This window comes from Cnephaeus nilssonii (genome assembly GCF_951640355.1).
Source record: "Cnephaeus nilssonii genome assembly, chromosome: 12".
Lineage (NCBI taxonomy): Eukaryota > Metazoa > Chordata > Mammalia > Chiroptera > Vespertilionidae > Cnephaeus > Cnephaeus nilssonii.
In genome coordinates, this window is record NC_137083.1 from 59,102,195 (window position 1) to 59,117,260 (window position 15,066).

A 15,066-nucleotide genomic window follows, 5' to 3' on the forward strand; every position below is an offset into this window, starting at 1 on the left:
AACCAGAAAACGGGAGAACAATTGTTTGGTTTAAAAGTCTTCCCTCTCTAAAGCTATGGAAGAAAGCTTATAAAATTATTTTACCTGCTGCTTAATTTTGCTGCTTTTGTCAAAAACCATGATCTGCACAAATATTATGTGAGAACCACTGGACTATTTAAAGCAAAGCACCACTAGGATGCTATCTAGGTGTGCCCAGAAGTGGCAGAGGACATGCTCAGTGGGCTGTTCCATTGTGTTACCAGTATGAGAAAGGTGACATGTAGACCAGGTTCTTGAAGCTCTTTTGGAGAAGACAGAAAAGCACAACAAAACAGAAACAAATGGATTTGCTCACATCCTGAGGACTTGGATATGAGCTCTAGATTTAGGAGTAAGAAGTCTATTGAAAGAATGGTCTTTGTCTTTTCATCTCTTGGTCTGTATTCAACTTATATCAGGCATTACTGTGTTAGTGGACTTAAGTGCGGTTTAACATTGAAGCTGGGGTTTCCTCATTGCTTATGCTTCTGCCTCTTAAGTTGTTGTTGAAAAGTACGCTAAATCTGACAATAGGTTGGGTATCATTTAAGTTCATCTAGATGAGTTACCTTTTGAAGGTCACCTTCTGGTATGATTTGGAAAACAGTGCTCCACGTATAATTTTTTGTTTATTAACTTGATAAAGGCTCAGTGAACCCTAAGTGACTTCTCATTTATAACAAAGTCTAGTATGTAGCTAATTGAATACATGGCTACTTTAATTATTTTGTTACGGCTAATTGATATTCACAGTGATCATGTTCTGCAGCTTCTAAATGTAATATCACCTTACAAGTTTATGGTTCAACCCCCTTGGATATTTCAGTTCTCTGGTTAATGTCAGCATATAATTTTATTAGGTTCCTACATATTGTCCCTAATATGTAATTCTGACAAGGAATAAAGCACTTTCCCCAGCCCTTGTTTGCCTATGTGAATTGTAAGATGGATTGATGAATTGATGGATGGATGGATGGATGGATGGATGGATGGATGGATGGATGGATGGATAATTTTGTCTACCACAGATTATCCATATCATTGTGAAAGGTTAAATCTTTCCCAGTCCATTATATGTGTGTTTAGATTTGTTACAATATTTAGAATGACAGGAAATGAGTTATAAGGATTTCCTATTTATATTGATTTACAATTCTTGCCTTTTTTCAATCCTAGTAATCTCTGGTTTCATAATATCATGCCATAGAAAATTGAGCTGGTTCCTGCATTGTTTTCTACCTGGAGCTATTAAAATTGAACCCTGACATTTCAAGGAACTTTGCCATTTAAAATGTACAGGCTTTTCCACAGCACAAAAATCTTTCCTTAACACGCCTTTATGTGGTGTGTGAAGTAACAGTACTACTTCTGAGCTAAGAGATTGTGATGTCACCGGGTTCCAAATGCCATGTACCCAGAGGGAGACATACCTCAGTCCCCAGGAGCAGCCAGGCCTAAGGGAACTGAGTCACTATGTCAAAACATTTTGGCTATGAAGATTTTCCTGGGAGTGTACAGAGGAAGGTAAAGTTCTACCAGCACAATATGCCATATTCGTAGTCCAAGTTTTTTGGTTTTTTTTCTGTTGACCTTTTTATATCTTGTTGTAAGCACTTTCAAGGACATTTTCAAAATATGTCCTCTGCCGCTTTGAGGCATATCTGCTTCTTGAAAAAAGAAAGCATAGGCAAAGATAAGTGGATTTTAAAATAAAAATGTAAAACCAACAGTGAATGAAGAGAGGAGGTTGATAGGTATACAAACTTGTCAATCTTTTCTGAAAAGAGGCAAGTCTTCAAGGAAGGAAATCCACACATCATTTTGAATCTAGCTGCCAACAAGTCTATGTTCTTAAAGAAAACTTCATTTTTTAATTTTTTTTGTTTCTCTGGCATATGGAACTTTCTAGTTTTCCATCATGACTCATGTAAGCTCTTTCTGCCATGGTTTCAAGCCCAATCATTTCACCCCAAATCTACAGGATCTGAAAACTAAATCAGGGCACATTTTGTGTGGTGGGAGGAATAGCAAACAGGAGTTGGGGAAACTTTTGTATTCATTTTTACTAAGAAATGATTCTACTAGAACAGAAAATGATGTTGTGATGCTGTTTGTTCACTCACAGTGATTCTATATCTGTTAGACTTGCATATAGACGTTTTCTTTCCTTGCACTTGGTGCACTGCTTTTCCTTGGGTTGACTGTGACTCTCCATCCTTGGCAGCTATTAGCTTAGTCAATGTATTCCAGGCTTATTTAAGTTTTAGGATTCATATTGTGTGACTTTCGCTCCCAGCATCACATTAACTGTTTCAAAGCAATGTGCCATTAAAGTGTTGTGGCCATGTCTCTTTGCTTTGTTGTTCTCCCCAGTGATCTCAGACTATTGATTCTGCCGGCCATCTAGGGAAAGATTTATGATGTTAGACTGTGGTTGGGTGTTTTCAGGTCTTTGGAAGTAGTTCCTCTTTAGTGTGCATATCTGATCTTCTGGCATGTTGCATTCAAGTTTCAGGGATTACATTTGGAAATGTAAATGAGTGTGCTTTATTTAGGTTGCAATCAGCCCCTCAAAATTAAATTTCTTGGTTGTTATAGCCCTCAGTAGGCTCCAATAATACTGAAGTGTTGAATTTTAAAATAATCTCACTGCGCAACTGTACACGAACAAAAGAAACACTTAGTGCAAGTGTTTTAAGAACCATGGTGGGTAATGCATACATTGAATGAGAGAGAGAATCAAGTGTTAATGCATTAAGGACTTAGTAGGTAAAATAATTTCCATGCTGTAAATAACTCTTCAAACTATTGAAACAATTTTTTTTCTTTGTCAATGTGGTTACTTAAGAGCTCACACTCTCAGCTTCATATATGTTTTCATCTCAGTCAGGAATAAATGTATGTGATATTAATGTTTAAAATAGTTTTCTGATTATAGAAGTAATGATTGTTCATTATAGAAAATTTGGAAAGTGGAAAATAGTCCAAATAAGAAAAATATCCCACTATGCATATCATACCCACTGTTAACATCTTAGCATATTTTAGATTTTTTCCATGTCTATATAACTAGACACTCAACTCTCTCTGTTCCTCCCTTTTGCCTCCTAACTCCTATTTCTTAGCCAAAATTAAGAACTTACTATACATACTATTTTATGACCTGTTTTTACCCCATATAATATTTTGAGTAAAAAATTCAATTATTATATTAAAACATTATTTTTAATGGCTCTCAATGTTTGATCATTATGGCTGGACTGAAATCTTTATAATCAATATCCTATTGTTTGACCAAATCTTATTTGTTTTCCACTTTTTTGTTGCTGAAAATAATGCTGGCTGCATTTTCTTAGAGGTAAATCCTTGTATGCTTTTCTTAATATTTCCTAGGATTAAATGCCTAGAAGTAAAATTGGCCAAGTGATAAGCAGGTTGACAGTAATAAAGATACATACACACATACATTCATATATTTATATGTAGATATTTTCATAAATTCTAGTATGCTTTATTTGTATTCACTATGTAGTGAAATTCATTCCTTGCAATATTAGTTCTACAATTTTTCCACCACCATAATCAAGAAACAGAATAGTTCTCTCATGTCAAAAAATTGCCTCCTTAGTCCCCTGACTACAAAGTGTGTTTATTTATTATTTAGAATATATAAAGAAGCAAAATGAACTAGAAACCACCCTGCTATAACCTCTGTTGATATTTTTGTTGGTCTTTTTTCCCTCTTTCCTACAGAAAAGAGAGAGAGAGGGAGATATCTTTTCTGTTTGTAGTGTTTTTTGTTTGGTTTTTTACTTAGTATATTTGGAGTATATTTATATTTAATAATTAGAGTGGTTTTTGTTTTTGTTTCTTTGCAATTCTAAATAACCCAGTTATCTCCGTCTCTGAATATTGCTATAATTACTTAAGAGTTCTAAAAATAGTGTTTAGATCTCAGTGAATGTATACACTTTAAGTCTTATTAGACTTTGTCAAATTGATTTGAAAAGTAGCTATACCAGTTTACATTCTGATCAACTGTATAGAAAAGCCTGTTTTTCTATATCCTTATTAATATTATTTTACATTTTTGTAAGTTCGATAGATAAATAATGGAATTTCATTATTTAATTTTCATTCTTTGACTTCTTCTGGGGTTTAGTTTTCTTTATCCATGTGTTTATTTTTTGTACTTTTGTGTGTGATTTACCAGTCTATGTCATTTGTGGGTGGGGTAGAGGGCTTATTTTTTAAGTACTTTATGTATTAGTAACATTAACTCTTACAGCTACATGTTGGAATATCTTTTCCTCTTTTTCTCATTTGCTTTTTATTTGGTTTCATGATTTCTACATTTTATGAAGGGTCTTATAGTAAGTCCATTCGTTTGCATTTGCTTTATTTTTTTGGAGTGTCTGTTGAATTTAGAAAGGTCTTTTTTCTCTATAGATCAGATATATAGTCGTGCATATTTTCTTCACACTTAGCTTTGTTAAACATTTTCCATTTATTTTTTCCTTTTATGTTCCTGACTGATAGCAGGCTTTTACTGTGTTGTACCAAGGAACTGTAGATTATGTGCTTACATGCTAATGTACTTTTATCAAATCTTAATATTGTATTTGTGTTTTTATTCATATGCTTTCACATAGCATGATCTTTTCATTGAAATCTTCTATTTAAAATAATAGCCTAGTCACATTTAAGCAAGTTAAGCAAAGCCCTCTTTTCCCGCTATTGCCTTCTTTGGTTTGCATTTTAGGTAGATATTATGCATCAGCTTTCTTTCTGACATTAGGAAACAGCATACTTACATTGCTAAATAATTATTTGTTTTTAACATGCTGCAGGACATTGAAGTCAAAGTAAGTAGCAAAACAATGACCTACAAATGTGCAAATGGCTTCTCTTAAACTGAACAGAGTGGAAGTCAACTTTATAAGAGCTGAGCCAGATGATACTTGATCACCTTGCCAAAAAAAAAGTGTGTGGCCCAAGAATGGGAATGCCAGAATATATCCTTTCATAATTTCTTAAAGTTCCTGGTCAAGTGTATATTCAGCATTCACAGAACTAAAAATATGTTTAAAACTTTCCTAACTTGAGGTGATATAGGGAAGTGATATGGGAAAAGGTCACTTAAACATAATGATCAAGATACAAACAATTGTTTGAAAAATGCATATTTTGCTAATCTAGAAAAACATAAGGAACCATCTTTGTCATGATTTCCAAGAATAAAAAATATTTTATTGTGTTTTTATTTTGTAAAAAAGACCATAAGTAGATGTGGGGAAAAAAGATTTTTAAATTAGCTGCATTATTTTTATTATTATTGATTTTTAATTATTCACATAAACATTTATAGTAGTTTTTGGTCCTCTCTCTAAAGATAGCTGCTTCATAAAAAAGGAAGTAGACCAATACATGTATTTATATTCAGGTTTCACTGAGTAATTTAAGGTTTCCCAATTATAAAGTTTATGTATACAGTGTCGCATAGGCATTTTTTTATTGTTTAAGAAAGGTTAATAACCATCTGTCTTATGCCCAGATTAAAATCAAAGTTTTATTGTGTAAAAATATTAATGCTTGAAATTACTCTCCAAAAGAGAAGTTAAATAAAAACTGTCTCTGCTGTATTATGATGCATTTGGGCAAAGTAGGACACAGCTGTTACAGTAAAAAGAAAAAAACAATGCAGACTCATTCTTTACATTTAAATACAGCAATCATCATCCTATTAATGTTTTTCTATGGCAGAGACCTAATAGTTTGCAGAAATCTTCCGCTTTGTGTACTTTTTTCTAATGTAATTTATACTTGACTTTTGCTTTGCTATTGCTTTTTCCTAATATAGTATATTCTTCATTTCTTTTTATAGGCGAGGCTGCTGGAAGAGAAAGATCGAGTGATAAAGAGGCAAGATGCATTCTACAAAGAGCAGCTGGCTAGACTGGAGGAGAGGGTATGACTATTTCTTGTCATTGATTCTTCTATTACCACATCTGCAGCTTTCCCGTATATTTATTTAAAAATCAATAAATGAAAACTGTTACTGTTTTTCCTAGTTAAAAAGTGACCAGGAAGTGAAGAAGCCAAGCAGGGAATGTCATTTCTACTGTGATAGTTTGAGTATGGTGGTGTTATTGGTCCATTGATGCATTTTACCACTCATAAACCTCCCTCAGATATTTTTCCTTAAATGCTTAGAAAGTGCACTGCCTCTAGGTTACACAGTAGAGTGCTACTCATCATCATCATCATTATTATTCATAGTTTCTTTTTTTCCATTAAAAATTTAAGTGAATTTATTGGGGTGACATTGGTTAATAAAATTATATAGATTTCAAGTGTATAATTCTGTTAGTGTTACTCTGAACTCTCTCCAACATTGACTAAACTTGAGTTCATTCTTAGAAATGATAGTTTTTAATGGATATATTGTCTCTGTTAAAACTCAGTTTCACTCCATTTGTGGCTAAGAAACGAATGTCCCTTTAAAGAGTGGTACACAGGAGCTCCACCGGAGAGTAATTTCAAGCATTAATATTTTTACAGGAGCTGAATAGTAGGACTTAGGGAGAATAGTTAGGAGGAGGAGGAGTTGAGGTGGTACCTGTAGTCAGAATGGACTTTGAATTGACAGATTTGCAAAGGAGGGAATTAAGGCTGAACCAGAAGGTAAGAATGGGACTCCAGGCATGTAACCAGTGCCCCTGTGCAGTGAAGTAGATTTGCTTGTAATTTCATACAGAGACCATGATGTTACCGAGTTAGCTTTCTCTCCCTTTGATTGAGACCCCAGCATTTGATTTGTTTAGAATATAGTGTTTACTAATAAAGTAGGTAAAATAAGAAATGTATTATTAAGCCCCATTCAGTACAATTATTTATATGTTGAAGATGTCACTGAACTCAGTGCTTCCTGAATGTAGGGACCGATTTCTCATTCATTCAGCAGATACTTAAGTACCTGATGTGTATCAGGCCCTGGTCTAGTGCCAGAGATATATTATTCAAGAAAATGAACTAAACTTCTGCCCTCATGAAGCCTAAATACAATGAAAACCCAGTATATATATCGTGTGGGAAACAGATATATGTGGCGAACAATAAAGCAAGAGAAAGGGCGACTCAAGGCCTAGGAGTATAGGTTCAGGTTGGATGGAGGGGAGAGCCTGAACCTATACTCCTAGGCCTTGAGGTATAGGTTCTCCAATTAGAGATGTTAAGTAAGCATAAAAATAGGATGGCATTGGGAAGAGGTCTGTAGAAATGGGGGAGCCCCAGAACCCTGGAGAAGGAGTGTGGTTTGCATGTTTAGAAAGGCGAAAGGGTTGTGAGCAGAAGAGTATTCTGGCTGCTGTCTTGAGCAAGAAACGAAGCAAAAGTCCTAGGAAGAAGTTAAGACAGCGACTCAGAAAAGGGACAGTGAAGGCTTGGGCAGTGGAAGGAAAGAAATGTGTTTGGGTATTTCAGAGGCAGAGTTTACCAGATTTGTTGATGGCTTTGTCATGATTGAAAGAAAGAACTCAAAGGTACTCTAGGTCTCTGGTTTTTACATAGGATGTAAATTTACATAGGATGGATTTTCCACAGGGGAAGGCTTAAAATATGGTTCTGGGTGTGTGTGGTGGAGGAAATCAGGTGTTTGATTTGGGATATGTTAAACGTGGGATATTTTTTAAAGACATCCAATTAGAGATGTTAAGTAAGCATAAAGTGGAATGGCTTAGAGCAGAAGTCAGCACATTTTTCTCTAGAGGGCCAGATAGTAACTATTTTCAGCTTTGCAGACCATGTGTGGTTTCTGTCATAGCCCTCAGCTCTATCATTGTAGCATAAGAGCAGCATAGCCAGTATGTCTGAACAAATGTGACAGTGTTTCAGTTTATTGAAGTTTGAGATAGTCTTCTTTTGACACCCCCCATTCCCCCCTAAGCATCTGAAAATGTAAAACCTTTTTTTTATTGTTTAAAGTATTACAAATAGTAGTGCATATGTCTCCTTTTTTTCCCCATTGACCTTCCCCCAGCCTCCCCTACCCCTCGACACATGCCCTCACCTCCCCCCCCCCCCCCAATGTCTTGTGCCCATTGGTTATGCTTATATGCATGCATACAAGTCCTTTGGTTGATCTCTTACCTCCCCCGCCCCCCCAACCCTCCCCAGCCTTCCCGCTGTAATTTGACAATCTGTTCGATGCTTCTCTGCCTCTGTATCTATCTTTTTGTTCATCAGGTTATAATGTTCTTTATTATCCATAAATGAGTGAGATCATGTGGTATTTTTCTTTCACTGCCTGCCTTATTTCACTTAGCTTAATGATCTCCAGTTCCATTCATGCTGCTGCAAATGGTAAGAATTGGTCAGATACATGGTCTTTTACAGAAGACCCTTTAGCATTTATTGCATTTATTGCATTGCTGTTTTGGTGGTAATAAATAAACTCCCTTAGTCCTTTTTTGTCTGTGAAACTCCTGATTTCACCCATAGTATTCCATTGTGTAGATGTACCATAGTTTTCTAATCCACTCATCTGCTGATGGGCATTTAGGCTGTTTCCAAATCTTAGCTATCTAAGATAATTATGCTGCTATGAACATAGGGGTGCATATATCCTTTCTGATTGGTGTTTCTGTTTTCTTGGGATATATTCCTAGAAGTGCTATTACTGTGTCAAATGGCAGTTCCGTTTTTAAATTTTTGAGGAAACTCCATACTATTTTCCACAATGGCTGTACCAGTCTGCATTCCCACCAGCAGTGAAGGAGGGTTCATTTTTCTCCGCATCCTTGCCAGCACTTGTCCTTTGTTGATTTGTTGCTGATATCCATTCTGACAGATGTGAGGTGGTATCTCATTGTTGTTTTGATTTGCATCTCTCGGATGATTAGTGACTTTGAGCATGTATATCTCTTGGCTTTCTGAATGTCCTCTTTCGAAAAGTGTCTATTTAGGTCCTTTGCCCATTTTTTTGATTTGATTGTTTATCTTCCTTTTGTTAAGTTGTATGAGTTCTCTGTAAATGTTGGATATTAAATCCTTACCGGAGATAACACTGGCAAATATATTCTCCCATGCAGTGGGCTTTCTTGTTGTTTTGTTGATGGTTTTGTTTGCTGTGAAGAAGCTTTTGTTTTTGATGTAGTCCCATTTGTTTATTTTCTACTTAATGTCTCTTGCCCTAAGATCTGTGTCTGTAGAGATATTGCTATGACATATGTCTGCAATTTTGTTGCCTATGGAGTCTTGTAGGATTTTTATGGTTTCCCATCTTACATTCAAGTCCTTTAGCCATTTTGAGTTTGTTTTTGTGTATGGTGCAAGTTGGTGATCTAGTTTTCTTTTTTTTTTTTGCATGTATCTGACCAAATTTCCCTCTTTGCTTCCTATTTCTTCTTTTTACAGAAGACCCTTTAGCATTTATTGCATTGCTGGTTTGGTGGTAATAAACTCCCTTAGTCCATTTTTGTCTGTGAAGCTCCTGATTTCACCCTCAATTTTGATTGATACCCTTGCTGGGTACAGTATTCTTGGATTCAGACCCCTTCTTTGTATGACTTTGTATATTTCATTCCATTCCCTTCTGGCCTGATGAGTTTCTGTTGAGAAATCAGTCACTAGTCTGATGGGGGATCCTTTATAGGTAATTGTCTCTCTCTGGCCAATTTTAAGATTCTTACTTTATCATTGGTGTTTGCCAATTTAATTATAATGTGCCTTGGCATTGGTATTTTGGGGTTCATTTTGTTTGAGACTCTGTGAGCTTCTTTGACTTGTGTGAGTTTTTTCTTCCCAATATCAGGGAAGTTTTCTGTCATTATTTCTTCAAACAGGTTTTCTATTTCTTGCTCAGTTTCCTCTCCTTTTGGCACCCCTATTATGCGGATGTTGTTTCATTTCATGTTGTCCTGAAGTTCCCTTAGGCCAGTGGTCGGCAAATTCATTAGTCAGCAGAGCCAAAAATCAACAGTACAACGATTGAAATTTCTTTTGAGAGCTAGATTTTTTAAACTTAAACTATATAGGTAGGTGCATTGTTATTAACTTAATTAGGGTGCTCCTAAGCTGGCCTTTGCTAAAAACTCAAGGGGCCAAAGAGCCGCATGTGGCTCACAAGCCGCAGTTTGCCGACCACTGCCTTAGGCTCTCCTCTTGTTTTTTAAGCTTTTTTTCTAGATGCTGCTCTGCTTGAGTATTTTTTCCTATCTTGTCTTCTAGCTCACTGATGCGGTCCTCCGCTTCTTCTAGTCTACTGTTGATGCTCTCTATTAAGTTCTTTATTACAGTGATGTCATTTTTTATTTCTTCATGTTTCTTCTTCATATCCTCATGGTTCATACACATATTGTTGAGTTTGTCTTCCAACCTTTTCAGCGACCTTATGACCATTTCTCTGAATTCTTTCTCTGACATATAGCTTGCCTCCATTCCATTTACTTCCTTTTCTCATGTTGGCTCCTTTTTTTTGTATGTGGGCTGTTTCTTTGTCTCCCCTGATCTCTCCTTTCTGGGTGTCTGGTTATGTAGCTCACTCTCTCCTGCGTTGACTTAAGGGCACAAAATACAATAGCAACAAGGCACAGCGCACAAGGCACTGAAGACAAATGTATTCACGATACTAATAACCCCAAATAAAGGTGACCACCAGAGAAAAGAGAATTAAGGGATAAAAAAGAGAGAGAAAGAGTGCAAAAATGATATCGAGGAAAGGAAAAAAAGTAAGAAAGAAAAGAAAGAGAATAAAAAAGAAGGGGGAAAAAACTTGTTATGTGGGGAGAAAACTCAATAGAACAACAACTAATCCAAAAAAATGCAAACAACTAAAACCCAGATATGAATCAAACTACAAACAACAACAAATAGTAAGCAAGGAGAAGAAAACCAGAAGCAAAAAAAAAGAGAGAGAGAGAGAGAAACAATCACACAAAGAAAAAAACTAATCTAATCAACAATCAAACAACAGCAATAGGACAGAGAAAAATAAGGGCAAAACCAAACAAAATAAAAAACATAAAACAAAAATACAACAACAAACAAACAAAAAAGGGAAGAGAGAAAAAAAATTGGATAGTGAAAAAAGAGAAGAGAGAAGTGTGTATGGACTTGGAATAGGGGGGTCAGAAATTAGATCTATAAGTAAGATGAATTTTTAATGGGATAAAAAGAAGGAATAGGAAAAACATAAAGCAGGAATTGGGTAAGAGAAACAGTACAACAAAAGGGGAAAAGTGAGGAAGAGAGTGTTGGCATAAAGGTAAAGTTGAGATAGAGTAAAATGATGCTAAAGAAAAAATAAAAATAGAGTGTAGAACATTAATCCCAAAATAAAATAAAGAGAAAATAAAATGAAACTTTAAAATAAGGTAAAATAATAGTAGTAATAATACTGATTAAAAATAAAAATATAATAATTAAAAAGGTAAAATCAAGTGAGAAAAAAAATAATTTAGTTTCTTACGTAAAAAATAAAAATGTAGTGAATGTCATTCACTTCCTCTACTGTTCTGGTTGGCACCCCTGTTTCCTGTCAGGTAGTCAGGACAGTGTTGAAGTTCCCTGCATTCCACCACTCCTCTGTGTTGTAAACCATAATCCTGTTTTCAAGCAGGCAGTATTTCTTTGTTTCTCAGCCTGCCTTTAGTTGTATTTACAGAAGAGTTAATTTGTGATTCAACCCCTGGGTGGCAGTGTTTCTGTATTGACATCTGGGGCTATAGGTCCTCTCTACCCAGTATTTAGATTTTGTTTTCCCTGCCCCAGTTAATACTGGTTTGGGGGAATGGACTGCTCCAGAGCTGGTTTTCTGATCGTTTCTCCCCACTCTGATCCCAAGATTCCACAAAAACAACATTCCCCTGCAGTCTCTGAGAGTGTTTTTAATTGGATGATCCTATGTACTGGGCTTAGTAATCAAAAGCAAGGATTTAAAGAGATAAAAGAGCCAGAGTAAGCGCTTGAACTTGGGACTTTTTCTCCCCGGCACTGCGCGCTACTCTGCGCATGTCTTTTTCCCCTGGCACAGGACAGCCGGTATACTGGTAAAACTTCAGGGTGCCTTTTTGTGCCCAGCCAGCTATGGGTTTATTTCTAGAGTTCCCTTCTGCTAGCAGCCCTATGGACCCCCTTCCACATTTGCGGACTATGCTGGCCCCAACGGCCGTGGATTTTGTGGGGCGCAGACTTTCTCTGTACCTCTAGATCCCACTGCGCGCATTTCTCCCTCCAACCTGGATCGCAGACCTCACCTTTCTCTGGGCAAAATCTTACCTTTCCGTGAGAAGGTGCAGAGCTCATCCGAGTCTGCGTATTCGTGCTGCTTGAGACCCGGTGTTCGTGGGTTCGCAGCTGGTCCCTGGGTGTTGTGGTTGTAGGGTCCCAGCAGGTATCTGATCCTTCCTGGTTGAAGGTAAGGTTAGGCTTCCAATCACAGCCACTCTCCCCTTCAAGATGGTGCAGTCTGTGCAGCAGAGCCGGTCGCTCCAGAAGAGATTTCAGCAGCAGTGGAGGCTTCCTGGTCAGGGGAGCCCGGTCCGGCAGTCCCCAACAGTCCCTTGGAATATAGCTGTCTCTCACTCACAAATAGACACTCCCCACCCGTCCACACACTCTCCTTTCATTCTCTCACTCACACACTATCTTGCAGCCTACCTTCCCGTCGGCAGCCATCTTCAATCTCCTGTGAAACCTTTCTTTTTTTTTTTTAATATATTTTATTGATTTTCCACATAAGGGAAGGGGGAGGGATAGAGAGCTAGAAACATCAATGAGAGAGAAACGTCGACCAGCCGCCTCCTGCACAACCCCCCACAGGGGATGTGCCCGCAACCAAAGCACATGCCCCCGACCAGAATCGAACCCGGGACCCCTCAGTCCGCAGGCCAACACTCCATCCACTGAGTCAAACCGGCTTCGGCTGTAAAACCTTTCTTACAGCTCCACTGAAAGGTGTGGCGAGTGGAATTGACCCAGCGCTGTGGGATGCAGAACTGTGGATTAGGGCATAGGCTCTGACACCGGCTGACTTGGATAGGAACTGGCTTTTACCTGCTGTGTTTCTTGGAGCTCCTTACTGGAACTTTCTGTTTCCTCAGCTATAATGATATTACTTCACTAATTTGTTGAATGAGCCAGATTGCATAGCACACCTGTACTGGTGTCCAGTGCGGAGTAACCACTCAGTGGTGTTACTTGTTTTACTGGTCCTTCCAGAGCGCCCTACCTGCCAGCTTAGCCATCATTAGAGGAATAAAATGGGTGGGAGTGAAGGTCTTGAGATGATTTGCTCAGCATCTGCTTTCTCTGCACCCAGAGATAGTTTTCTTTGCCATCAAATATTACTCTACTTGAATCATGTATTTTTGAGTTTTGCATTTGTATCTTTTGAATTTGTTATTGATCACTGTTAGTGGCAAGAAAAGGCACTGAAAAATATTCACCCATTTCTCATAAGTTCATTGACTTGATGCAGATGATTCTAGGCTGGCGTGAGGAACTGCGAGGAGGTATTCCTGGCAGATTAAACTGGGCTGCTCAGCAGCTGACTTGCTTTTGGCCTCAGGTTAGGACAAGCAGTGTGATAATATCAAATCACTGTAAGTAGGGTCTTCTTATTTGGCAAAATATAAGTGATTTCTCCCATTTGAAGATAAGTCTAGAAAGTACTTACTTAGGAATTTTTACAGAAACCTGAGAAGCACCAGTGAACTATTAGTTATTACTTAGTAATTCCATGTCTAATGGCATGTGGTCAAAAGGATGCTGGACTAGGGGTCAGGAGGCATGGCTTTGTCATCTGTTCATTTGACAGTTTCCCTAATCTCTGTGGTTTCTGGTTGTATAAATTAGTGAGGAGACTATTCTGTTCCTTGCTCACCTTTGTGAGTTATTGGGGGGACCAGATGAGAGGATGTGTTTAAAATCTCCTTGAAAACTGGGAAGTGCCCCAATGATGAAGCATTTTCTAGACTTAATGCCAAGGGTTGTGCAAAGGGTTTTTTTTGCATTGTGATGGTAGTGAAAAATACATTGTCTAACCATTTCTGTTAGGGGATCTACACTCTTTGTGTTAGAAGGTGTAAAAACACTGAATCCAATAGTACATAATGTAAGAAAAACATTTTAATCTGATAACTTATAGAATCATCTAACTTACTATGAAATTCAGGTTATCTGTGCTTTAAAAGTGGATATAAATACATATTTTCTTTATTTTAACCAAATGAGATGATGAAACCATAAAATAGATACCAACTGGTATATTATTAATAGAGAGGGACATGAGTCTTTCACAGAATCATTCCAAGGATGATTTTTAAGATCTCTGTGCCATTCAGCTGGATTAACAAACCCAGTAACTGTGTATATTATCACTTTTTGATGGTTCATAATCTTATGACTTGAACTAACTAATTTCCATTGACCTGATGCAGACTTCTTTTAAGAATGTGACCCAGGTCCTCTGAGCATGAGAAGCACATTCAGTTCGTGGTTCGCCTGTTGGATCTGTTTCAGTAAACTCTTTATCAATTAGATATTCCCTTGTGTGAATGGAGCCTTCCCCTCCCAGGTGTTTATACTGGCTAGTTCACCAGGTGTCTGAGATAATTTTCTCTTTCACTAACTTGTGAGGCATAATAAGTATAATTTAACTGGACACCAATTTCACACCTCTTAGAACCAGTGTTCCAATATTCTCTACTGAGAAAAAAGGTCAAAGCCATTTGAAAGTTTTTCAGGTCCTTATTTCATTGTAAATGTTGCCAGCGTTATTTAGCAACATTGTCATAGATGTGAAGTAAATTCTGATGTTTTAAGAACATTAGAGAATCACGTGTGGGTATGTGACCTAACGGAGAGATTCGAGTGTTCGTTCCCGTTGGTGAGCTGATGAGAGGAATCTTTCAAAGAGAAGTCTCTTAAATTCCCATGTCCCTCAGCGAGTTCTCTACAGACCTGTCTCTATGATGCCATATTTTATGACAACTGAAATTAGTAATCTGTGTTTATCTTGTCAACTCCTTGAGGACAAAGGTCATT

At 37.3% G+C, this 15,066-nt stretch overlaps 1 protein-coding gene across 1 annotated transcript in view; it reads left to right on the plus strand.

The window, feature by feature from the left end:
- The window catches only part of CHCHD3 (coiled-coil-helix-coiled-coil-helix domain containing 3), a 273,184-nt gene that overhangs the window by 174,447 nt on the left and 83,671 nt on the right, over positions 1-15,066 (plus strand). Inside the window, exon 5 of the mRNA XM_079786590.1 lies at positions 5,906-5,989. Coding sequence (XP_079642716.1) covers positions 5,906-5,989 — 84 coding nt within the window. The remainder of the gene's footprint in view (positions 1-5,905; positions 5,990-15,066) is intronic.